This window comes from Balaenoptera acutorostrata, chromosome 4 (assembly GCF_949987535.1).
Source record: "Balaenoptera acutorostrata chromosome 4, mBalAcu1.1, whole genome shotgun sequence".
NCBI classification, from domain to species: Eukaryota; Metazoa; Chordata; class Mammalia; order Artiodactyla; family Balaenopteridae; genus Balaenoptera; species Balaenoptera acutorostrata.
In genome coordinates, this window is record NC_080067.1 from 85176048 (window position 1) to 85202674 (window position 26627).

At 37.2% G+C, this 26627-nt stretch overlaps 1 protein-coding gene and 1 pseudogene across 4 annotated transcripts in view; both read left to right on the plus strand.

The window, feature by feature from the left end:
* GSK3B (glycogen synthase kinase 3 beta) overlaps positions 1–26627 on the plus strand; it is a 200281-nt gene that overhangs the window by 103810 nt on the left and 69844 nt on the right. For all 4 annotated transcript variants that reach the window (XM_007181869.3, XM_007181868.3, XM_007181866.3 and 1 more), the window contains exons 4-5: positions 18567–18677; positions 20510–20640. In XM_007181869.3, the coding sequence (XP_007181931.1) occupies positions 18567–18677; positions 20510–20640 (242 nt within the window). The remainder of the gene's footprint in view (positions 1–18566; positions 18678–20509; positions 20641–26627) is intronic.
* On the plus strand, positions 2339–3308 carry LOC102998348 (hypoxanthine-guanine phosphoribosyltransferase-like; annotated as a pseudogene).

Below are 26627 nucleotides of genomic sequence, written 5' to 3' on the forward strand. Positions count from 1 at the left end.
TGTCCCACTCTCTTGGTCTGTGGCACCCCCTCATATTTCTTTTTCCTCTTTAACTCTGGTGTCTATCTGTCCATCTGTTTCTCTCTCTGTTGGCTACTTCTTTTCAACCTCTTCCTCTGGGTTTCTGTACCCCTCATTCATTGGGTTTCTACCCATCCTACTCTCTTTGAATATTTGATCCTTTCTACATTTTTGTGTGGATTTCCATCTGTCCTGAGCCTTCCTCATTCTCTCTCTTGGTATGTCTTCTCTCTGAGCCTCTATTACTCCTTTTTGGGAAATTTTTAAAAAAGGAAAAATTTTCACTCACTAGCCTGGCTTTTGACTTCAGTACTACATATCTTAGTCTATATGTTCATGTTCTACATAGTTGTATGAATAACTATTTTTAACCTTGTTAAGTATTCAAAATCTCATAAAAGCTTTCCCTTTTTGCCTCATAATATTTTTAGTTATTGGTTATGTAATATTCCACTGGGTTTTTGTACTACATAATACTCTTAACTGTTTTCCTATTGTTATTTTTAATTTTAGAATTGTAGCTAAGCTACCCAAAAGTCTCATCATAATTTTTGTCCATAAGCATTTTCCAGCTCTGGGTTCAAGTAGGACCGCTGTAATATTTGACAAATATTTCCACTGACCACAGTTGGACTGAATGGTTATACCTATTTGGGTGACCTTCTCTTTATTGTGCTCCACCCTGCCATTTTAAAGATGGTTTTTCTTTAGGAATTATACATAATCAGCTTTCAGCCTATAATTGTGGAAGAGAGTAGCCAGTGTAGCTAGAAGAAGGAGGAATTAGTCAGGACAGGGACTAGAAATGTGACCAAATTAGTCCTAGTCATTAGTCTTCTGGTTGGAATTATTAGTATTTGCTGTAGTAACTGGAGCATCATGCAGTCAATTAGTATACTCCAGGTTAACCAATAGATTTTATTAACTCTGATTTAGTTCAGAGTAAATAGTACTCTTTCTCCTTGATCAGAGAGAAATGGAATTTTTTAAAGGTTTTGAACAGTCTGGGCTTAATAATAGTTTTGTGAATTCCAAGTGTCTTAGAGAATAGTGTTTTTTAGTATTAATATTTAGCAATAGGAACCTTTTTCCCCCTAAATGAAATTTATGAAGAACCCCTGTTCTACAGGTAGAATAGATAAAAAGCAAAGTTGTTCTGGTTGAAACTGGGATGTGGTACCAGCTGACTTTACCTTCCCTTGAGTTGCGGCTCACCTTTGTAGACCCCTGGGTCTCTGTAGGAGTATGGAAATCATATTTTGTTTTTACAGGAGCTTTCAATTTTATTTAAATCAATTAATAGTTTTCTGTAAGAAATATTTCTCTAAGTAGCCTTACATGTAAAAATGTTTTACCTGTGGTACATCATAGATTGATTACTTGAGTAATAAAGGCTATCTTCCTTAAATAAAACTCTCCCTCTATTTGTATGAGAGACAGTTTAAATAGCAAGGTTCGCAAATTGATTTTGTTCCTCGTACCAACTTTTCTGTTGAGAGTAACTGTGTGGAGGGCTGTGTTCAGAAAGTGAAGATTGTACCAGTGCTTCTGGGATCAGGGAGAAGAATGCTGTGCTTGATTATGCCTGTTTGTCACTAGCCCTGGAGAGGAAAGGTTGGGGTGAATCCATTCTGAAAAGTAAAGAGCTCTGGCTTTGTGTCCAGAAATGTTTGGGTTTGCATCCTATTTGTGCCACTTGATAGCAGTATGACAGGGCAAGATATTTACCTTTGTAAGCCCTTTTCAACCCTTGTCATCTGTACAGTAGGGATTTTGTAAGGAAAAAATTTAATAATGTTTACTAAGTGCTTATCATAGCACCTGGCATATAATTAACACATTAACTTACTATTTTACAAATTATTGTTTAATAATAGCAAATATATGTTGCACTTGCTATGCGTCCAGACACTTAAACCTCACTGCAACCCAGTGAAGAAAGGGTATACTGTTATTATCCCCATTTTATAGAAGAAGAAACTGAGGCAGTCACAGTTAAGTAAGTTACCTAAGAGTCCTACAACTACAGAGTGGCAAAGTTAGGAGTCACCTCCAGAGTCTGTGTGTCCAGAGTCTGTGTAGTATTGCTATACCATTTAGCATAGAATGTAGATTTCTCTAGAAGCAGTGTGTTAGAAATGTAACACTTAAAAATGTCTTAGTAGAGCTGCAGAGGCGGCGGCGGGGAAGAGCGCTCGGGCGGACCACTCTGCTTTCCCGCGCGGCGCCGCCTTCCGCCGCGCCTCTGCCTCCTGCTCAGCCCCGCCGCCGGCTTCCTCCTCCCCAGACTGCCCTCAGCCCACGCCCCGGCCGGCTCCGTTATGGCTACCCGGAGCCCCAGCGTCGTGATTAGTGATGATGCACCAGGTTATGACCTAGATTTATTCTGTATACCTAATCATTATGCGGAGGATTTGGGAAAGGTGTTTATTCCTCATGGACTAATTATGGACAGGACCAAATGGCTGGCTCAAGATGTGATGAAGGAGATGGGAGGCCATCACATCCTGGCCCTCTGTGTGCTCAAGGGGGGCTATAAGTTCTTTGCTGACCTGCTGGATTACATCAAAGCACTGAACAGAAGTAATGATAGATCTATACCTGTGACTGTAGATTTTATCAGACTGAAGAGCTACCATAATGACCAGTCAACAGGTGACATAAAAGTAATAGGTGGAGATGATCTCTCAACTTTAACTGGAAAGAATGTCTTGATTGTTGAAGATATAATTGACACTGGCAAAACAACGTACACCTTGCTTTCCTTGGTCAAGCAGCATAATCCAAAGATGGTCAAGGTTGCAAGCTTGCTGGTGAAAAAGACTCCTCGATGTGTTGGATATAGACCAGACTTTGTTGGATTTGAAATTCCAGACAAGTTTGTTGTAGGATGTGCCCTTGACTATAATCCCTTGACTTCAGGGATTTGAATCATGTTTGTGTCATTAGCGAAACGGGAAAAGCAAAATACAAAGCCTAAGATGAGAGTTCAAGTTGAGTTTGGAAACATCTGGAGTCCCATTGAAATCACCAGGAAAATTATCAAATGTTCTAGTTCTATGGCCATGTGCTTAGTAGAGCTTATTGCATGTATCTTCTAAGAATTTTATCCGTTTTGTACTTTAGAAAGGTCAGTTGCTGCATTCCTGAACTCTTTATTTGCACTATGAGCCTATAGACTATCAGTTCCCTTTGGGTGGATTGTTGTTTGACTTGTGAATGAAAAGTCTCTTAAACCACACCACTATTGAATGAAAATATTGAAATTGTATCTGTAAGAAACATTGAAAGAGAAAAATATATTAGTTTTTAAATTGGTATTTTAATTTTTATATATTCAGGAAAGAACAGAAGTGATTGAATATTGTTAATTATACCACTGTGTGTTTAGAAAAGAAGCAGTCAGTTTCATATCGGTGACAGCATTTAGAGGTATCCTTATGTCGGATAAACCATATGTCCTGGAGTTATTTTGGTAGGTTTCAGTAGTATTAACTGTATTTTCCCACTTTTTCAGATTATTTCTGGTGAATCTCTGTCAACAGTTCCTTTTAAATACAGGTCAATAAGTTCTAAAAACCTACCACTTTTTGAAGTCTTCAATGTAAAAATCCTTAAAATAAAGGCGGTCTCTTTAAAAGAAAAAAAAATGTCTTAGTAATGATTAACAAGGGGAGATTTTACAGTGTCTACTTTGTAGAACTTTTTTAGAAGAGAATAAATAGCCTTTTGCTGTATGATAGTAATAGTAGTAATTGTAAGTAGTAATACTAATAGTAAATAGTAATAATAGCCCAAACTGATATGGTGCTTACTATATGACTATAACCTAAACACTTTACTTACTCTTTTTTTTTAGTCTTCTGTTTTTTTGGAAGAGCTTTTGAGAGGATTGTTGTTAATTCTTCTTCAAATGTTTGTTAGAATTTGCCATTGAAACCAGCTGGCTTTGGACTTTTGGGGAAGTTTTTGATTACTGATTCAATCTCTACTTGTCATACAGGTTTGTTGAGATTTTTGTATTTCATCTTGAGTCATTTTAGTGATTGGTGTGTTTCTAGGAATTTATCAGTTTCATCTGCATTATCTAATTCGTTGGCACACAGTTGTTTATCGTATTCTTTTATGGTCCTTATTTCTATAAGGTCGGTAGTAATGTCCTCACTTTCATTTCTGATTTAGTTATTTGTGTCTTCTCTCTGTCAGTCTAGCTAAAGGTTTGTCAACTTTGATCTTTTCAAAGAACCAACTTTTGGTTTTCTTGAATCTTTTGTTTTTTTCTGTTCTCTTATTTTATTTCTGGTCTAATCTTTATTATTTTCTTTCTTCTAGTAGTTTAGGTTTAGTTTCCTCTTCTTTTTCTAGTTCTTCAGGGTGTAAAGTTAGGTTATTGACTTAAGATCTTCTTCTTAATGTAGGCATTTACAGCTGTAGATTGCCCTGAGTACTGCCTTCGCTGCCTCTCATAAGTCTTGGTATATTGTGTTTTTGTTTTCATTTATCTCTTAAGTATTTTCTAATTTTTCTTGTTTTAGAGTGTGTTGTTTAATTTCCTTTGACCTGTTGGTTTTTAACAATGTGTTGTTTAATTTCCACACATTTGTGAATCTTTTGGTTTCCTCTGTTATTGATTTCTAGTTTTATTTCATTGTGGTTGGAGAAGATAACTTTGTATGATTTCAGTCTTTTTAAATTTATTGAGATTTGTCTTGTGACCTAACATATGACATATTCTGGATAACATCCCATGTACACTTGAGAAGAATATGTATTCTTCTGTTTTGGGGTAGAGTATTCTATATATATCTGTTAGGTCCAGTTGGTTTACAGTGCTGTTCAAGTCCTCTATTTTTTTTATTGCTCTTCTGTCTAGATGTCCATTATTGAAAGTGGTGTATTAAAGTCTCCCAGCTATTGTTGTAGAATTGTTTATTTCTTCCTTCACTTCTCTCAATATTTGCATCATGTATTTGGAACTCTGTTGTTTAGTGAATATATTATATAATAGTTATATCTTCTTGATGAATTGACCCTTTTATCAAAATATAATGTCTTGAATGCCTTTTATTTCTTTTTCTTGCAACTGCCCTGGCTAGAACCTCCAGCATGATGTTGAGAAGAGATGAAAGCAGACATCCTTGTCTTGTTTCCAATTTTAGAGAGAAAAAGTATTTAGTCCTTCATTTTTAAGTGTGATTTTTAGCTGTGTTTTTTGTAGATGTCATTTATCAGGTTGAGGAGGTTCCTGGCCATTCCTAGTTTGTTGAGCATTTTTATCATGAAAGGTTGTTGGATTTCTTCAAATGGTTTTCCCCCATCTCTTGGGAGTTTTTGTCCTTTATTCTGTTAATAAAGTATTTTACATTAATTTTTTGAATGCTAAACCTACCTTGCATTTCTGGAATTAATAACATTTGGTCGTGGTGTATAATTTTTATATGTTGCTGGATAGTATTTTTTAGAGGATTTTTGCATCTATATTCATACGGAATATAAATTAGTCATCTTTCTTTCTTTCCTCTTCTTGTGATGGCTTTGTTTGGTTTTGGTATCAGGGTAATACTGGTCTCATAGAATGAGTTAGGAAGTGTTTTCGTCTTCTATTTTTTTGAAAATTTTTGTGAAGAATTGGTATTGATTCTTCTTTGAAGGTTTGGTAGGTTTCTCCAGTGAAGCCATTTACAACAGGTCACTTTTTGTGGTAAATTTTAAATTACTAATTCAGTTACTTTACTTGTAATAGGTGTACTTAGATTTTTTTATTTCTTCTTTTGTCCATTTTGGTGATTTGTTCATTTCATCTAAATTATCTTATTTATTGGTATAAAGTTTATACTTTTGTCTTAAAATTCTTTTTGTTTCTTTAAAGTCAGTTGTGATGTCTCCTCTTTCATTCCTGGTTTCAATAATTTGAGTCTTCTCTTATGTTTCTTGGTCAGTCTAGCTCAAGACCTGTCAATTTTGTTGATTTCTTTTTTTCAGTGAACCAACTTTTGATTTCATTAAGTTTTTTAAATTGCCTTTGTATTCTCCAGTTTATTTATTTCTGTTCTAGTCTTCATTATTTTCTTCCTGTGGGTTTATTTTGCCTTTTTTTTTCCCTAGTTTTTTAAGCTAGAAGTTAAGCTTATTGATTGGAGATCTTTCCTCTTTTAAATGTCACTTATTGTTCAGAGGCTATGCTTAAAGTCCCATTAGCCAGTTATATTTTTATCCTTAACCATTGGATGTTTGAGTGGCTTGGGTGCTGCTATCATAGTTCAGGGAGTTCATATTTTTTTGCCACATGTTGAACCAGGGACTAATAGCTTGGACTTTCCCCTCTGATTGCTCCTGAGAGGGTACAGCCTTGGGCATTCACAGTCTTTTTGACTGCCAGGATGAATGTGATTTTACTTCCTGGGAGTTGCTCTTGAGTCAGAGTAGTTTATTGTTTAGTCAAATGTTTGGTCAGAGGTTGCTTGTAAGCCCCTTGTGCCAGTGATGCTTCTGCTGTACGTTGATGTATCTGTGTGCAACTTGGGGAATGCTTCAAGTTTGTCCTGCATGCTGCTCAGCTAGCACCTGTACACATTCTTATCGACCTCCAGAGATGACTGTAATCCCAAGTAGGCTCTTCTTGGCTATCTCTGTCCTTTCTATTAAACTTCTGGTGCCTTCCCTTGCCTTGTTTGTGTTATGAACCTACCAGCCACCTCTTAATTGCTCTCCACAAAGATCTCCACTGTTTTTAGGCAACGCCTATAGGCTAGAGTTCTTCCTACTGTATTGCAAATAGTCTCTTTTAGCAGAGCACTTAGCCTGCCTTTCCCTCTGGACAGAACCCCTTTTCTACTGGCCTAGAACTGGGGTGAGAACTCACTTTTCCCAGAGTAACATCCCCACTTTATGTAGGGCACTGGAGGAGGCACAATGCAATGGCAGCCCCTGGTCTTCACAAGTTGGCCCTCTCAGAGTAGGAGATCTTCCCTGTGAGCAAATTGAGGATGAGGCTCTCGGGGCCCTAGCCTACTCTGCCTGGAGTAGGCCTTCTCTGACTTACTAGTGGGGACTGAGTGGGGGAAGGGAGACACAGTTCTCTTGGCTGGGATAAGTCTTTTGCAACTTGGGGTGCAGCTTTTCCCTCCTGGGGTGAAACCATAGTTCCTGATTGGTTGCTGAGCAGAGAGGGTGCTGTCTGGTTTAAGAGTGCTGGGTAGACCTTCCCAAACATGAAGGTAGGATGGCAGGGTAAAGGAGCAGGTCTGTGCTAAAATGCCATAGAGTCTTGCAGTTCTTACCAAGATTTGTTTCTTCACTTGCTGTGCACTCTTAGAACAATTTCCAGGTACTTTACACGACTGTTTGCTAATCATTTTATCATTTTGCTTTGTTGAGGAGAAAATCTGAACTCCTTGTGCTGCTATTTCAGAAGTCCTGCTCTCCCTCTTACTATTTTCTACACTTTGTTTGTGGACTACTTAGTGAAATTGTTATTCTAGGTAGAAAAGATGAATAAAAAGAGGCCTCCAACTGTAGTGGGTGCATACTGTAGTGTAGAGGGATAGACTAAAAAGTAATGACTGAGCATATGCTAATCGTCTATGTCTGTTTACCTCATTAGCTAAAAAAATTTTAAGTAAACACAAAAAAATTAGTACCTTTTACTAATACTTTATAAAACATATACCAAATAAATATAATATATCCTATATATAATTTTTATCACATTCAAATTCATAGAGATATTCTTTTGGTTAACTGTAGAATTACATAATGTCTTAAATCGTGAATAAAAATACAGATTTTTCTTTTAAAATTTTATGATTTATAAAGTGCCTTTTTTAATGCATTTTTGTCATTTAAGCATCATAACAGTACTCTAGATAGATAATAGTACTATTTCGTTAGTTTTATCACTGGGAATATTGGAGTCTTGTGTGATTAAAGAATTTGTCCAATGTTATATAGTTAGTTAGTAACCATGGGAACCATTTTCAAACATTGATTCTTCAACTATAAAGTCTGTGTTCTTTCCAACCTCCTATTCTCTTCACATTGTAAAGTTTACTTCATTTCAATTTACTGGCACTGTGTAGTGTTTTAGGTACAAAGACAAAGTATAAGATCTGTCTAAATGAGTTTGAAGAAGGACAAGAAGAGAAATAATACTGCAAAATGATACATGGAAAGACAATTATTTGTACTATGAACAGAAATAGGATGGAGGAAAGTAATAAATTATCCAGAGGAGTCAGCAAAGGAATTACATAGGAGAGGTGATGCTTATTCAGGGTTTTGAAGGCCAAATAGGAGCTATTTTGATAAATAGTGCAGAATAAGTATGTGTCAAGTTAGAAGTCCAGGATGTTTGAAAAGTTTGTTGGAGTTAAACAGCATAGTCTGTTTAAGGAGATACAGGTATTTTGAAATTTCAGGTATATAAAGTTAGGGGAGTGTGGGGACAGTAGTGGGAGGTGAAGCTGAGGAAGTAAAAGTGGGTTCATAATTGTTTGGGTCAAGGTCAGCCTCCCTATATGAAAAAGATTTCTTGTTATGTTGTTGTTTTAAATTAAATGAGACCCTGTTACAGAAATGGCATACATATAGAAATGGTATACAAAGTTATAGCTAAGTGTATACATGGCCAAGTTTACAAAATAAACCCCCGTCACTTTTTTTTTCTCTCGCCTTTCTTACTGTGTGAAAATTATTGATAGCAAGGAATTTTATTCACTTAAATAAAGAGGTTGCCTAAATAAGGCCAGTTTTGTATCTTCCTTAAAATTTTATGGTGATTTCTACTAAAGTGGCACATTGATAATCTGGATGAAACTTTTACTGATGAAATGCTGACGTTTTTATTGGAGTGTGACCTAGAGAATAAATATATAGGTAATGTAAAACTCCTGCAGTAGATGAATTATCAAGACCTCCTCATAAATTATAAATGTTACTAACAGCAATAAGATGCTAACTATCATCTGCTTGAAAATGTGAATCTAAGAGTTTCTTTTTAATGTCAATTATTACCTTGTTTTTATGTTATTTTAATATTTTACTAAAACTAAAATATTATTACATTCATATTATAAAAAAATTGAGGTAACACAGAAAGGCAGTAAACAACAGTAAAATCTTCTTTACCCTAATCCCTAACTCCCCAAATCCCTTTCCACAGAGGTAAATTTCCTATGTGCATATATGAGCACATATATCATAGATTAATATAACAGCATAATAATATGGCCTTTATGTCTATGTGCATAGACACTGCACCCAGTTTCCTCTGTTGTTAACATCTAATGTTAGTATGGTACGTTTATTATAATTAATGAACCAGTATTGATAACATTATTATGTATCCATAGTTTATTCAGATTTCCTTAGTTTTTTTTTTTTTTTTTTTTAATATTTATATACTTATTCAGCTCTTACTTGAGGCATGTGGGATCTAGTTCCCTGACCAAACCCAGTGCCCTGCATTGGGAGCATGGAGTGTTAACCACTGGACCACCAGAGAAGTCCCAGATTTCCTTAGTTTTTACCTAATGTCTTTTTTCTCTTCCATGATCCTGTTTAAGCTACCATAGTGCATTTAGTTATTATGTCTCTTAGGCTCCTCTTGGCCCTGGCAATTTCTCAGACTTACCTTGTTTTTGATGACCTTGACAGTTTTGAGGAATACTAGGTAGAGATTTTGTGGACTGCCTCACTATTGGAATTCATCTGATGTTTATCTCATAATAAACTAGGGCTATAGGTTATTTGGAAAAAGACCACAGAGTGCTATTTTCATTACATCATATCAAGGGTATGTGCTATCAATAAGACATGCTATTAATCTTGATTACCTGGCTGACCTTGTATTTTTCAGTTTTCTCCACTGTAAAGTTGCTCTTTTTCCCCCATTTCCATGCTGTATCCTTTGGAAGGAAATCACTATCCATAGCCCACACCTAAGAAGAGGGGAGTTATTTTCCTTAAGGGCAAAGTTGCTACATAAACTGTTTGGATTTCTTTTGCGTGAAAGATTGTCTCTTCTCCCCCATTTATTAATCTGTTATTTACTTATATCAGTGTGGACTCATGCATATTTATTTTATACTTTGGGTTATAATCTAGTACTATATTTTATTAATCAAATTGTTCCTGCTTTGGTTATTGGGAGCTCTTTGCAGTTAGCATCTGTTCTCCTTTGACATACCCCCATTAATGTGGGCCTCAGTTTTGTTTTGGTTTGTGTTTTTGAGCATGTCTACTTTCTGGCATATAGATTATTTTAAATTTCTTTTCACAGATCTTCAATCATCTTTGTGTATGTGCATGCACATATACATAAGCACACACACATGGAATTGTTTTCATAGACTTAATTCCTAGAAATGGCATTGCTGAGTTGAAATGGGTGTCTGTTCATCTTCACTTTGGGATGAATGTATTAGCCCATTGACTTCCCAAAAGATTGCAAGAGTTGGGACATTCACCAGAAGTGTATAATGGTGCATTTCGGACAGTGACACCGTTCCAATACTTAGTTTTCTCAGATTGAATTTTCTTTTCCAATTTGATATATAAGAAATGGTAGCTGATTGTTATTTTTATTGTATTTCTTTAATTATGAATGAGGTTGAGCATCTTTCTACATTTTTGTTTGCCATTTGTATGGCCATGTATTTGTGCCCCTTTCCATTTTTTTCTATTAGAATGTTAGTCTTTTGTTATTGACTTATAAGAGCCATTTGCATTTTGTAAATTTATTTATTTATTTATTTATTTTGGCTGTGTTGGGTCTTTGTTGCCACGCACGGGCTTTCTCTAGTTGCATTGAGCAGGTGCTACTCTTCGTTGTGATGCGCAGGCTTCTCATTGCGGTGGCTTCTCTTGTTGCAGAGCGCAGGCTCTAGGTATGTGGGCTTCAGTAGTTGTGGCTCGCGGGCTCTTAGAGCTCAGGCTCAGTAGTTGCGGCTCACGGGCTTAGCTGCTCCGCGGCACGTGGGATCTTCCCAGTCCAGGGCTCGAACCCATGTCCCCTGCACTAGCAGGTGGATTATTAACCACTGCGCCACCAGGGAAGTCTCATTTGCATTTTAAACAAAAACAAGTTAGTTCTTTGTCTTGTGTAAGCAAAATTTTTTTCCAAATTGTCATATATTTGGTTTGTTCTGGTTTTTTTGAAAGTAGTATAAATGTTTTACATTTTTATGTAATCAGATTGGCATTATTTTCCTTAATAGCTTATAAATATTTTGCCCTACAATATTTGCAAACATCTTTTCTTCTGGTACATTTTTATGTAATTTTGATATTTATTTTCTTTGAAGGTGTGAGATAAGGATGAAGCTTGCCATAATCATTGTTGTATGCTAGGTTCTCATCTCTTTCCCCATTCCCTCCCTCAGTCTCCCAAGCAAAAGAATGTTTCTCTTTTTCCTAAGCCACACCCACTTTACTGTTCGTATTATTTCCATCTTTAGCCAGCCTGGCACATTCATCAGAGAAAAGGCATCTACTTTGAAGGTTTTTCTGCTGGTGCAAGTTCCCTAAACCCAATTCTGAGGAGAATCCAGGGCTATCATGGTACTTTGTTGGATGACTTTTTACTGGGTTCTCTTATATGCTGCTTTGCATCCCATCAAATTTTTAGAATGCTAGCATGGTTCTACTTAAAACTGCAGCTTCAAGCAATTTTGTTTCCCTGACTTGAAAAATTATTTGGGGGTAAGAGCATCATAGTAAGTAGTGTCTGTCTTCCAATGGATGAAGTTATCACAGCTTTTGCTGAGTTTTTGTTAGGTGTGATCAAAATTTTGTCATTCAAATTTCTTAACTCAGTGAACAGTTTTAGAGTGGAGTTCATAGAGGAGGGATTATCAGCAGTTAGAGAATAGTTTATTAATAAAAATGATAACTGAACCATTGAGAGAAATATTCCCGAAGTTGTACATCATGTAATTTGGAAGCCTAGTAACTGTTCTCTGAAATTAGTACTTTCTCATTATGTTAGTAGACTGTTTTCAGTATCTCCAGCTAAATGATACTCTTTATGTTGTATTTTTATACTTGGCTTTTACAATTCACTGCTAATCTGTGAATATTCAGGCATTCTGTTTGCTAACTCAAAAGAGAGAGATTACATTAAGAAAAGGGCAGGCCTGAGATTTTCCAGAAAATTACAAGTGATAGAAATGCAGAAGCCTGATCCTTCTTTCTTCTTGAAATATTAGTATCCTCAGTCTCGTGAATTATCTTTTACGTAAACCTCCAAACAAAGCTACTTTGGAAACGTGAAAATAGTAGTTTCTCTGCTGTGATGACATTTCCTAGGAATGGGCACTTCCCCCTCAGGGATTACTCCTGAGGCTGTTTAATTTACAGCAGAACATCTGTAGGTTTAACAAGAGCATTTAAAGAATATGATGTTGAGCCCATTTATTTCAAATTGGTATTGGTGGTAGTATTACTTGTTGTTAGTTTCGGTTTTCAGTCTTAGGACTAATTGTATATATATATATTTTTAAGTGGATTTGATTTGAATACAAGTGCAGAGCCATGAAGTGAAGGGTTGTTCAAAGTGCCTTTGAGTATAGACACCTCCAGTGTCTCAGAAAATGAAGATAGTCAAAATGACAACTTTTAAATGTCAGAGAGATAGTTATACTTACAAAATGGACAGACCCCCTCTATGGTGCTAAGGAAAATTGACAAGTTGTTGATTAGTTAATGAAGTGAATAAATAAAATTTATTTGAGCAAAAGGATAAGCTTATATTAATCTGCCAAGTACTGCTCCAAATATAATTTGAGCCTCCATATTTCTCACAGTATAATAAATGAGAACATTTGACCTATCGTAGACATGGTTTCGATAACCTTCCTTTGATGTGTTTTGTTTTGTTAATATTATGAATAAAATATACTGCCTAAAAATGGATATCATCAGTACATCAAATGAAGCCTGAATTGTACAAAGTAGAGTGGAATTATCTTTGTTGATCTGAACACAATACTTCTACTGTAACCTAATATTGCGTCAAATTTTTTCATTAGCTGCATCTCAATGTTGATTCCTTTTGAGCTCTGTTCAGTTACACCTATCATTTATTTTCCAGATGAATTACTAAGTCTTAATCTGTCATTCTACATAATAAATTGATACTTTGATTTTAATCATAGGGTTTTATATTTATCTTTGTTAAGTTTTAAGTTGTGGGTTTGGCTTAGCATTCTAGACTACTAGAGTCCTTTAAATTCATATTTAGTCTTCCATTTTAAGCCATTCTTCCTAGGTTTGTGGCAATATTAGGTGGTTGTGTTAAAGTCAGAAAATTGTAAATTGACTGCCAGATTCATCCTCTGATGTGTTTTATTTTACAAGCACATTGTTAATTTTTTTTTTTTAATTAGAATGCTTTTAGTTAAGCCTTGTACTATCTGATTTACCAACCACTGCCTCTTACTGCATTATACATTTTGGCTTCACACATTTATATTTCTTGTTTAGCCATTTACTCTTGCATCCCCTAATAAAGGAAATCATTTACAATAATTTGATTAGGACAAGGGAAGAACAGAGTTTGTAGCCCTACAGCTAGAAATCTCCCTTGAACTTAGTATTCATTTTTTAGTCTTTTTATTCTTCACTTTTGATATGATTATTTAGCAAATGAATTAAATTACCGTACACATCTCCAGGTCATTTATAAATATATTGTGATTAACTTTGTCAAGTGATTTATTAAAATCAAGAAACCTTGTAATCAAATAATAGTTAAAAAAGAATAATTTTGGGGCTTCCCTGGTGGCGCAGTGGTTGAGAATCTGCCTGCTAATGCAGGGGACACGGGTTCGAGCCCTGGTCTGGGAAGATCCCACATGCCACGGAGCAGCTGGGCCCGTGAGCCACAATTGCTGAGCCTGCGCGTCTGGAGCCTGTGCCCCGCGACGGGAGGGGCCGCCATAGAGAAAGGCCCGCGCACCGCGATGAAGAGCGGTCCCCGCACCGCGATGAAGAGTGGCCCCCGCTTGCCGCAACTGGAGAAAGCCCTCGCACGAACCGAAGACCCAACACAGCCAAAAATAAATAAATAAATAAATAAAATCAAGTAAAACTTTAAAAAAAAAAAAAAAAAAAAAAGAATAATTTTGGCATCCGTATTGATGACCCTTCCAAAACCCAAGACTTACCATTCCTCGGGTTCTACTCACGCAGCAACCCCTTCAACACCAGTTCAGCATTTTCTATTTGTTTATTCTGTTTATCAGACCTCACCTTCACTTGGAACTAATTCTTACCTAAATCTTGATCTTTGAAATTTTCTTCCCTTAGCCCTCAGCATTACTTTTGCTACCCTCAGTTTTACATATAACCTATCTCTTATTTTACAAGAAATAGGGTCATCAGACATACATTCATTTTATTTATTCTTTCTAACACCTAATCACTTATTTTAGATGTACAGGGGGAAGAAATGTGGTATCGTTTCTTTTTAAAGACGATAAAAGTTAAAATTAAGTATTATGTGCCAGGTAATATGCTTCAAGAGCTGTGTATGATTATTTCTAATAATCGCATGACAACCTTTTAAAGTAGGTATCATCATTAGCACTATTTTACAGGAAACTGTGGCTTCAGGAGGTTAAGTAACTTGCTGTGGTCGCATAGCTTGTAGTAGCAGTGTTGGGACTTCCGTGTAGTTTGTGTGACTCATGCTAACCTTGCCTTTTAATTACTACACGCTATAACTTCTCTGTGTTCTTGTTTTCCTGTTCTTGTGATGTTCTAGAACCTTGTTTCATCAGTTGTCCCTTTTCTTTTGTTTCTTAAAACTTTTCTATCTTTATCCAGTCAGCATACAAATAAATTTGGGTCTCTTAGCCACTAAAAACTACAAACAAAAAGCACATTTTAAAATTTTTCTTTGACTTTTGTTTCCCCTCAAGTTACCAGCTCCCAGCTCTCTCCTTACTTTCTCCACTAGAGATTTTGTGAGAACAAACTAAATTAACTGCCTCCTATTTCTTACCTGCCATCTGCTCACTCATGAACTCAGTACAGGTTGGTTGCTATTGGCACCATGCTCTGAAACTGCTCTTTCCAACACAGTCACTGAACCGTGGTATACCAGATCCAACAGCCTCTTCAATCCCATCCTTCCTGCCATTGAAACACTTTGCTGTTCCACATCTCATCATTATTGAAACTCAACTTTGGATCTTTCGATGCTAGTCTTTCCTTGCGCTTTTATGCCTCTTAGTTCTCATTGCTGAGTTGTCCCCTAATGTCTTAAGGGAAGTTTCGTTCTTAATTTTCAAGAATCTTATACTCAATCCTTTCCTCACTCTCTTACTGTATACACTCTTCTTAGGTGAGTGATTCTTGTTCTTACAGTTTCAGCTATTGCCTAAATCTCTAGCTATGCTCTACTCTTGTTTTCTGAGTTTGACTTGACCAACCACCTGTGTATTTCCAACCACCTGTGGAACAAAGCTACCTAAAATGTTCTGATATTCATTAAATAAAAGTTCAACTTTTTCCCTCACACCTTTTTGCTCTTTTTACGTTCCTTGTCTCATTACCTGCCTAGTTGCCCAGGTTTAGAGACTGTTAAATTAATCCAAACTTCTTTGTTTCTCAGGTTCTCTATTACTCGCTCGTTTAACTAGCCAATATACCTGTCTCCCACCTCCTTTTTTAAAAATCCTTATTACCTATGCCCTAGTCTAGGCCTTGGATTCTTGTAGGAGGTTTCCAGCTGCTCACACTGCTTTCATTATCATGTTCCCAACTTCCCCCTCTGCCTTTAAGTCCAGGCTAGTGGATATACTAGCCTGGACTTAAAGGCAGAGGTCCCAGGATATATATGAATTTGGGAGTCATCAGTGTATAGTAGTATTGAGCCATTTGACTGGATGAGTGGGCTTACACAAAGAACAGAGGTCTGAGGACTGAGCCTTAAGATCCTCTATTCCTTAAGAGATAAAGGAGAATAGAAGGAACCAGAAATAGAGAGCCAGAAGAGCTGTCTTTAAGGTAGGATGAAAACCAGAAGAGTATAGTGTTCTAAAACCCAAGTGAAGCAAGTGTTTCAAAGAAGGGAACGTGATCGACTTGTCAGATGGTAGTGCTAAGTCAAGTAAAAGAGAAGGAAAGATGATGCCTGAAAATTAGCATTGAATACAGCAACAAGGAGATTATTGATCTTGATGAATAATTCTTGTGGAATAGTGGTGGTGAAATTCTATTGGAGTAAGTTTTAGAGAGAATGAGAAGAGCCAGGTATTGGAGAAAGTCAGTTTAGACATCTCTTGAAGAATTTTGCTGTTAAAGGGGCCAGAAAATAGGATGGTGGTGATTAGTGCGATTAGAGATTCTTTTTAACGATGGGAGAAATAACAAGTTTATGTGCTGATTGTAATGCTCTCACAGAGAGAGAATAATCGACAGAGAAAGAAAAATTACTGAAGCAATGAGTGTGAATAGGAAAAGCACAGTAGTTTGTTCACATGCAGCAGAGTTTGCCTTAGAAAGGAGCTTGGTCAGCTTATCTCTAGTTAGAGTAGTGAAGGAAAAGCATCTGGGGGTAGATGCTGGTAAATGGGTACATGTAGTGGTACAAGCAAGGTATCAGCTGAGGGTGAGGATGGGAGAAGAGTTTAAAAACAGGCCTTTGCTATTGTTTACTAACTCCCTTGTTAGAGAGTGAGGGTAATGTTAGACCATGGAATTTAAGCTGGATATGGAGGGAAGAGAGGAGAACATGAAAGACTGAGGGAAAGTGAAAAGGTAGTAGGGTCAATGGCATGCTGCCTCACTCAACTGTTTCCTGAGATCTGCTCTGTTCTTTGACCTCACATCTTTTTTTTTTTTTTTTTTTTTTAATTTTTTATTTATTTATTTATTTATTTGCGCGGGCCTCTCACTATCGCGGCCTCTCTTGCTGTGGAGCACAGGCTCCAGATGCGCAGGCTCAGTAGTTGTGGCTCATGGGCTTAGTTGCTCCGCGGCATGTGGGATCCTCCCAGACCAGGGCTCGAACCCGTGTCCCCTGCATTGGCAGGCAGACTCTCAACCACTGCACCACCAGGGAAGCCCGTTTTTTTTTTTTTTTTTTTTTTTTTTTTAATTTATTTATTTTTGGCTGTGTTGTGTCTTCGTTGCTGCGCGCGGGCTTTCTCTAGTTGCGGTGAGTGGGGGCTACTCTTTGTTGCGTTGCACAGGCTTCTCATTGTCATGGCTTCCCTTGTTGTGGAGCACGGGCTCTGGGCACGCGGGCTTCAGTAGTTGTGGCACGTGGGCTCAGTAGTCGTGGCTCGCGGGCTCTAGAGCGCAGTCTCAGTAGTTGTGGCGCATGGGCTTAGTTGCTCTGCAGCATGTGGGATCTTCCTGGACCAGGGCTCGAACCCGTGTCCCCTGAATTGGCAGGCGGATTCTTAACCACTGTGTCATCAGGGAAGCCCGACCTCACATCTTGAATACAGTTTTCTCTCTGCCTGAAATGCCCCTTTCATACTCAATTTAGATGACATGTCTTTTACCTGCACCCTTACTTCCTTACTTCCTCTGCAATGACTACTGACATATAGAAAATGCTCAATAAATGCTGAAAATTGAAATTCTTCACTTTAGTTTGGCAGGTAAGATGATTTCAAACTGGGAAGATTGTGAAGTTTTACCTGCAGATTTTCCTACTCAGTAGCCAGTTCTAGACTTGAACACAGTGATTCTCAACTTTGTGTTCTGCTTCAGTTTGCTTATCTGATATTATTCACATGAACAGGGTGAGGGTAGCACTCTCTTCTTCTTTCCTACTTGGTACTTAGTTGGAATTCCCTTCTTTCTTTCCACTGATCTTGGATTGGTGTCTTTATGCTGCTGTGAATGGATGTTTAAACATATGACCTGCAGTAAACTTGTGAGTATGGTAACTCGCTGCCTTATAAGTTATTCTTTTTTTTTCTTCAGTTAATTTTAGAAGACAAGTGATTATTTTACTAATTATAGACTAATTAACTAATATAACTAATCAAATAACCATAGAATCTTTTTAAGGAGAAATTTTGAAGTCCAACTTTTCATGCTATAGTTGAAGAAGCGGAAGCATAGAGAGATTAAATGACTTGCATACATCAGTTAGCAGAGCTAGGGCTAGAAATGCACATTTCTTAGCTCCCAGTTCAATACTTATTTTACTACCATGACACCTTTCCTGATAGGATGTAAGAGCAATGATTCTCAAACTAGAAAATATGAAGTTTTGTGACAGGTAATATCCTCTAAAATCATATAACCAAAATAACTATTTAAATATGACTAGCAATCTTAACAGTCTTGAAATGGCTGTGTTTTTGCCATGAAATTGTTAGTAAAAAAAATGTGGTAGACTTGTTTTTACTATTATGGTTATATTCTGAATTAATTTTGTATAATTAAAATGGAACACATGAATCTTTTCTTTAAAAATCTGAATAAGTGAATGTATAGAGAATTTACTCTAATTTGAATATTTAAAGACTAGTTCCTAATCTTGTTTTTTTGGTTTGTTTGTTTTTAATAAACTCTTTCAGAAAGATGAGGTCTATCTTAATCTGGTGCTGGACTATGTTCCGGAAACAGTATACAGAGTTGCCAGACACTATAGTCGAGCCAAACAGACGCTCCCTGTGATCTATGTTAAGGTATGTAAAAATGGAACAATTTCCCATTTTAGTTATTATGAACAAGGGAGAGTGCTGGGTGTATTTTAACTATATTATTACGTCTCGTTCTGAGGGGGGAAAGCTGCAAAGTAGGTATTGCTAGAGTTTCATTAAATTTTTGTACAGTTTTAAAGCGTGAAGTCTTCCCTTTTTAAACTTTCATGACGCGGGTATTAAAGATACTTGTCATCTTTCTGACAAATGAACTTTTTCACAGACAATTATGGGTTTTTATTTTGCTACCTATAGCACCTTTTAATTTAATTTCTTATAACCCTTATTGTGCCACAGGCTGAAATAGGAGCAAGCATATCCTATAAAATTATAAAAATATGGTTATAAATATTACCAAATGCAATGTTTTATTGCCATTTATAGATATAGTATGTCCATAGCTGAAGTTTAAACTTTGCGTAATTTTAAATATGCACAGGCTCTATTAAGGTGTTAATTAATTTTTGGTACCTGATGTCAATGTCATCTTTTTTATTTGATACAACTCATGTTAGAGTGGCTTGCAATTTATCCAACATAATTATGACTGAAGTTGTGGTAGATTATTAGAAACAGATTATTTGTTTAACTATGACATTGTGAAAATTAACTAGGAGTTAAGTTTAAAAGTTCAGCTTTCTAAGTATAATTTTTTGCATTTTACCTTTTACACAAATAGCTCTAGAAAATAAAATGGCATTGATTCTGAATGTTTTTGAGTATTGAAGTTTTTACTTAATAGTTATAGTTTTAAGCTTTATAGTAATAAAATGGATTTTGCTGATGGGATTACTATAGTGGTGTTAATATGTTCCTCTGTCCTCAGTATTTCCTGTAAATTGGTGATTCAGTATATTTTTGTAGGAGTCAAGACCACTTCATATGTAGATGATACCTTATGTCAGTGCTTTATCTGACTTTTAACTCTCTTTTTGTTGTTTTTCACCAAGATAGTGGTATCTCTGATTTGAATCATTTCAAAGGTTCTTTTCATGGTATATAACTTTGGGGTAGAGGTCAGAAGGTGAGGAGTCAGAAAAATTTATAAGTGAACCAGAACACTGACCTTGGAACAAATAGAAGGTTTAAGATATACTCACTTTCTTCACAAAGACTGTCTCTTCTCCAGTCAAGAGTCTAATTCTTTCTCCCACACAGACCCAGTTTCTCAGTGTATGTTGTTTTGTAATAAAATTGAAATAAATATTCTTTTAAATTGATGTCAGTAGTCATCTAGGATCTGTTTTTAAATGGCATTTTGAAGTCTACTTAATTCTGAAGGATATTAACAGGAAGAATGGTGTTGCTATTAATAGATTTACTGATGTCTTGATAGTCCATTGATAACAGATTTTCTCAGTTCACGTGTGAGTTTTCCCAGACCTCTGTATCAATAACCTCTGGCCCTGACAAAGGATGATGAACTTAAAAAACAGAAGACTTGGCTTCTGGTCTAAACATTGGTACTTGTTAGTCACATGATTTGGAATACCCCTCTGAGTTTTTTAAATCTGTGTTTAGGGGAAAAAAGGTTTGTGGTGAGATGTTAGTAAAATAAAAATTATAAAGGCACATTGTAAATTTTCCTTTTTTAAGTTATTAAAAGATGGTACAAATACAACATTGGTTAACTAAACTATAATTAGCTAATGGATAGAGAAATGACATAAAACTTGTTTAAGAAAGACTGAGTGCAAACAATCCCCAGCTTTTCACTATTCTTTTCTGGAAATCTGTTACTTTGTTTCCTGCGTAAGGACTCTGAATTGTTTGGGATAGAAAGTAAGTATTCAATTAAGTTTTACTCTTTATTCCAGTTGTATATGTATCAGCTGTTCCGAAGTTTAGCCTATATCCATTCCTTTGGAATCTGCCATCGGGATATTAAACCACAGAACCTCTTGTTGGATCCTGATACAGCTGTCTTAAAACTCTGTGACTTTGGAAGGTAAGCTAGCTCTCTTTTCTTCTCCCTTCCTTCCCTCCTCTCCAGCCCCACCCTCCCACCCTGTATACTCTTTTCGTTACTTTTTGTTACCCTTACTCAGGGACTATAAACTAGTGCAGTTTCTTGTGAGGGTAGTTTTGGTAACTTCTGTCAGAATTTTAGTCTTTCATCCAGCAATTTAACTCCTAGGAACTGTTCCCTTACAAATACTCACACATTTACAAAATATTGTATATACCAGGATTTTTATCATAGAATTGTATATAAATGGCTGGCAGTAGGAACATTACCAGATAAATTATGGTACATAATACATATAATGTAATACATGCAGCTGTTAAAAAGAAAGGAGTAGCTCTCTGTGAACCGAAAAGGAATGATCTCTAAGAATTATTAAATTCAAAAAAGCAAGGTCAAGACTCTGTATAGTATGTTCCCTTTTGTATTCTAAAAACACAGAGAGTATAGGCATATGTACACAGATGCATAGCTTATTTTTGGAATGATATAAATTCATAATATTGATTGCTCCTAGGAGCAAGTCCCATTTGTTTATTTTTGTTTTTATTTCCGTTACTCTAGGAGGTGGGTCAAAAAAGATCTTGCTGTGGTTTATGTCAAAGAGTTTTTCCTATGTTTTCCTCTAAGACTTTTATAGTGTCTGGTCTTACATTTAGGTCTTTAATCCATTTTGAGTTTATTTTTGTGTATGGTGTTAGGGAGTGTTCTAATTTCATTCTTTTACATGTAGCTGTCCAGTTTTCCCAGCACCACTTATTGAAGAGGCTGTCTTTTCTCCATTGTATGTTCTTGCCTTCTTTGTCATAAATTAGGTGCCCATATGTGCGTGGGTTTATCTCTGGGCATTCTATCCTGGACCATTGATCTATATTTCTGCATTTGTGCCAGTACTATACTGTCTTGATTACTATAGCTTTGTGGTGTAGTTTGAAGTCGGGGAATCTGATTCCTTCAACTCCGTTTTTCTTTGTCAAGATTGCTTTGGCTGTTCGGGGTCTTTTGAGTTTCCATATGAATTGTAAAATTTTTTCTTCTAATTCTGTGAAGAATGCCATTGGTAGTTTGATAGGGATTGCATTGAATCTATAGATTGCTTTGGGTAGTATAGTCATTTTCACAATATTGATTCTTCCAATCCAAGAACATTGTATATTTTTCCATCTGTTTATGTCATCTTTGATTTCTTTCATCAGTGTTTTATAGTTTTCTGAGTACAAGTCTTTCGCCTCCTTAAGCAGGTTTATTCCTAGTTGTTTTATTCTTTTTGTTGCAGTGGTAAATGGGAGTGTTTCCTTAATTTCTCTTTCTGATTTTTCGTTGTTGGTGTATAGGAATGCCAGAGATTTCTGTGCATTAATTTTGTATCCTGCTACTTTACCAAATGCACTGGTTAGTTCTACTGGTTTTCTGGTGGCGTCTTTAGGATTTTCTATGTATAGTGTATGTCATCTGCAGACAGTGACAGTTTTACTTCTTCTTTTCCAATTTGTATTCCTTTTATTTCTTTTTCTTCTTTGATTGCTGTGGCTAGGACTTCCAAAACTGTTGAATAAGAGTGGTGAGAGTGGGCATCCTTGTCTTGTTCCTGATCTTAGTGAAAATGCTTTCAGTTTTTCACCATTGAGTATGATGCTTACTGTGGATTTGTCATATATAGCCTTTATTACGTTGAGGAAGGTTCCCTCTGTGCCCATTTTCTGGAGAGCTTTTATCATAAATATGTGTTGAATTTTGTCAAAAGCTTTTTCTGCATCTATTGAGATGATCGTATGGTTTTTATTCCTTAACTTGTTAATGTGGTGCATCACATTGATTGATTTGCGTATACTGAAGAATCCTTGCATCCCTGGGATAAATCCCACTTGATCATGGTGTATGATCCTTTTAATGTGCTGTTGGATTCTGTTTGCTAGTATTTTGTTCAGGATTTTTGCATCTGTGTTCATCAGTGATATTGGTCTATAATTTTCTTTTTTTGTGGTATCTTTTTTCTGGTTTTGGTGACAGTGTGATGGTGGCTTCATAGAATTAATTTGGGAGTGTTTCTCCCTCTGCAATTTTTTGAAAGAGTTTGAGAAGGATAGGTGTTAGTTCTTCTCTAAATGTTTGATAGAATTCGCCTGTTAGAATTTGCCTGTGAAGCCATCTGGTCCTGAACTTTCGTTTGTTGGAAGATTTTTAATTACAGTTTCAATTTCATTACTTGTGATAGGTCTGTTTATATTTTCTACTTCTTCCTGGTTCAGTCTTGGAAAATTGTACCTTTCCAAGAACTTGTCAGTTTCTTCGTGGTTGTCCATTTTATTGGCATATAGTTGTTTGTAGTAGTCTCTTATAATCCTTTGTATTTCTGCAGTGTCATTTGTGATTTCTCCTTTTTCATTTCTAATTTTATTTATTTGCATCCTCTGCCTTTTTTTCTTGATGAGTCTGGCTAAGGGTTTATCAATTTTGTTTATCTTCTCAAAGACCCAGCTTTTAGTTTTATTGATCTTTGCTATAGATTTCTTCATTTCTATTTCTATGATTTCTTTCCTTCTGCTGACTTTGGGTTTTCTTTGGTCTTCTTTCTCTGGTTGTTTTAAGTGTAGGGCTAGATTGTTTATTTGAGATTATTCTTGTTTCTTGAGGTGAGGTTGAATTGCTGTAAACTTGCCTCTTAGAACTGCTTTTGCTGCGTCCCGTAGGTTTTGGGTCATCATGTTTTCATTGTCATTTGTTTCTATGTATTTTTTTATTTCTTCTTTGATTTCTTCAGTGATCTCTTGGTTATTTAGTAGCACACTGTTTAGCCTCCATGTATTTGTGTTTTTTACAGTTTTTGTCCTGTAATTGATTTCCAGTCTCATAGCGTTGTGGTCAGAAGAGATGCTTGATATGATTTCAATTTTCTTAAATCTTCCGAGGCTTGATTTCTGACCCAAGATGTGATCTGTCCTGGAGAATGTTCCATGTGCAGTTGAGAAGAAAGTGTATTCTGCCACTTTTGGCTGGAATGTTCTATAAATATCAGTTAAATCTATCTGGTTTGTTGTGTCATTTAAAGCTTGTGTTTCCTTATTTAGTTTCTGTTTGGATGATCTGTCCATGGGTGTAAGTGGGGTGTTAAAGTCCCCTAATATTATTGTGTTACTGTCAATTTCTCCTTTCATGGTTGTTAGCATTTGCCTTATGTATTGAGGTTCTCCTATGTTGGGTGCATAAACATTCATAATTGTTATATCTTCTTCTTGGATTGATCCTTTGATCATTATGTAGTGTCCCTCCTTATCTCTTGTAACAGTCTTTATTTTAAAGTCTATTTTATCTGATGTGAGTATTGCTACTCCAGCTTTCCTTTGATTTCCATTTGCATGGAATATCTTTTTCCATCCCTTCACTTTCAGTCTGTATGTGTCCCTAGGTGTGAAGTGGATCTCTTGTAGACAGCATATATATGGGTCTTGTTTTTGTATCCATTCAGCCAGTCTGTGTCTTTTGGTTGGGGCCTTTAATCCATTTATAGTCAAGGTTATTATCGATATGTATGTTCCTATGACCATTTTCTTAATTGTTTTGGGTTTGTTTTTGTGGGTCTTTTTCTTCTCTTGTGTCTCTGGCTTAGAGAAGTTTCTTTAGCATTTGTTGTAAAGCTGGTTTGGTGGTGCTGAATTCTCTTAGCTTTTGCTTGTCTGAAAAGCTTTTGACTTCTCCATCGAATCTGAATGAGATCCCTGCTGGGTAGAGTACTCTTGGTTGTAGGTTCTTCTCTTTCATCACTTAAAGTATATCCTGCCACTCCCTTCTGGCCTGCAGAGTTTCTGCTGAAAAATCAGCTGATAACCTTATGGGGATTCCTTTGTATGTTATTTTTTGTTTTTCGCTTGCTGCTTTTAATATTTTTTCTTTGAATTTAATTTGTATTAGTTTGATTAATATGTGTCTTGATGTGTTTTTCCTAGGGTTTATCCTGTATGGGACTCTCTGTGCTTCCTGAACTTGGGTGACTATTTCCTTTCCCCTGTTAGGGAAGTTTTCAACTATAATCTCTTCAAATATTTTCTCAGACCTTTTCTTTTTCTCTTCTTCTTCTGGGACCTCTATAATTCGAATGTTGGTGCATTTAGTGTTGTCCCAGAGGTCTCTGAGATTGTCTTCAATCTTTTCATTCTTTTTTCTTTATTCTGCTCCTCAGCAATTATTTCCACCATTTTGTCTTCCAGCTCACTTATTCGTCTTTCTGCCTCAGTTATTCTGTTATCGATTCCTTCTAGTGTATTTTTCATTTCAGTTATTGTGTTGTTCATCTCTGTTTGTTCTTTAGTTCTTCTAGATCTTTGTTACACATTTCTTGTATTTTCTCAATCCATGCCTCCATTCTATTTCCGAGATTCTGGATCATCTTTACTATCATTACTCTGAATTCTTTTCAGATAGATTGCCTATTTCCTCTTCATTTATTTGGTCTTGTAGGTTTTTACCTTGCTCCTTCATCTGTGACATATTTTTTAGCCATCTCTTTTTTTTTTTTTTTTTCCCCCTAATGTGTGGGATTGTGTTTCTGACTTACTGGTTGTTTGACCTGAGGCTTCCAACACTGGAGTTTATAGGCTATTGGGTAGAGCTGGGTCTTGGTGCTGAGATGAGGAACTCTGTGAGATCTCACTCCAATGAACATTTCCTGAGGCCTGAGGTTCTCGGTTAGTCCAGTGGTTCAGACTCGGAGCTCCTACCACAGGAATTTCGGCCCAACCCTGGGTTCGTGAACCAAGGTCCCACAAGCTGCCTGGGGCAGCAAAAAAAAAACAATAACAAAGTAAAAAATAAACAGATATGTTAGGAAGAATATAAAAATAAAAGTATAGATGAATCAACAGCCAGAAGGCACATCAGTACCATAATAGTAAAAAAGAGGAGGAGGGAAAAGAAAAAAAAGGGGCGGGGGGAGGCCTTGGCTGTGGAGGGCGGGGCCTAAGCAAGGGTGAGGTTTGGGCGGTGGGCAGAGCCAATGCTCAGGACTGACAGGGCTGGAAAAGGCCCTGGGGGCTGTGGGGGGGGGCTTAGGCTCAAGGAACAGAAGGGACCCAGGTTTGCCCCCCCCAGCCCTGGTCTCAGAGGGTGGGGGACCTCACAGGGGAGCCCAGCAATCTTCCTGGGCTCTGTTGGGTGGGGCAGTTGCCCTCTGCTCCTTGCCCTCTCCTCCCGGAGGGCCCCTCCCGCCTGCCTCTCCTTTTCTCCCCTCGGCCTCCTTCCTATGCCCCCAAGGACCCACGAGACCTGGAGGGGGCTTTGGAGGGCAGGGGATCGGCCTGGGAGCTCAGCAGGCTGCCTGGGGCCCCAGTGGGTGGGGCAGTCGCCCTCTACTTCTCTCCTGTCCCTCCTGGATGGCTCCTCCCGCCTGCCACTCCTCATCTCCCCAGCTTCCCTCTTATGCCCCCAGGACCCACATGGCCTGGTTGGGGCTCTGGAGGCGGGGTACTGGCTTGAGAGCTCAGCAGGCTCCCCGGCCCAAGTGGGCCAGGCGATCACCCTCTGCTCCTCTCCTTCTCTTCCCAGAGAGTCCCTCCCGCCTGCCTCTCCTGATCTCCCTCCCTGGCCTCAGGGGCGCAAATCCTGTCTGGCCTCCACTTCTTCTCCCCCCTCAGTCCCCCTACTTCCTACCGGTTCACTTTGGGGTTCCTGCTATCTCCTTGGGTGTCAGCGTTCCCCACCAGCGGCTGGCAGGCACACTAGTTGTGGGGAGAAGCTAACTCTGTGTCTTCCCACACCACCATCTTGACTCTGCCTAGTTCACTTTTAATAGCTCTGATAACAAAGCTGCTTTTTTGTTTTTAACGGCTAGTTTGAGCAAGTAGAGTTTGGGATACACTTTGAAGGTAGCTCCATCAAGTGGCATTTCTAATATTACCTTTTTTATCAGTGAATTTTCTGACTAAATAATTGGAATCCGTCTTGTTAATTTAGAAAATTCTTTATAAGGTAGAAAG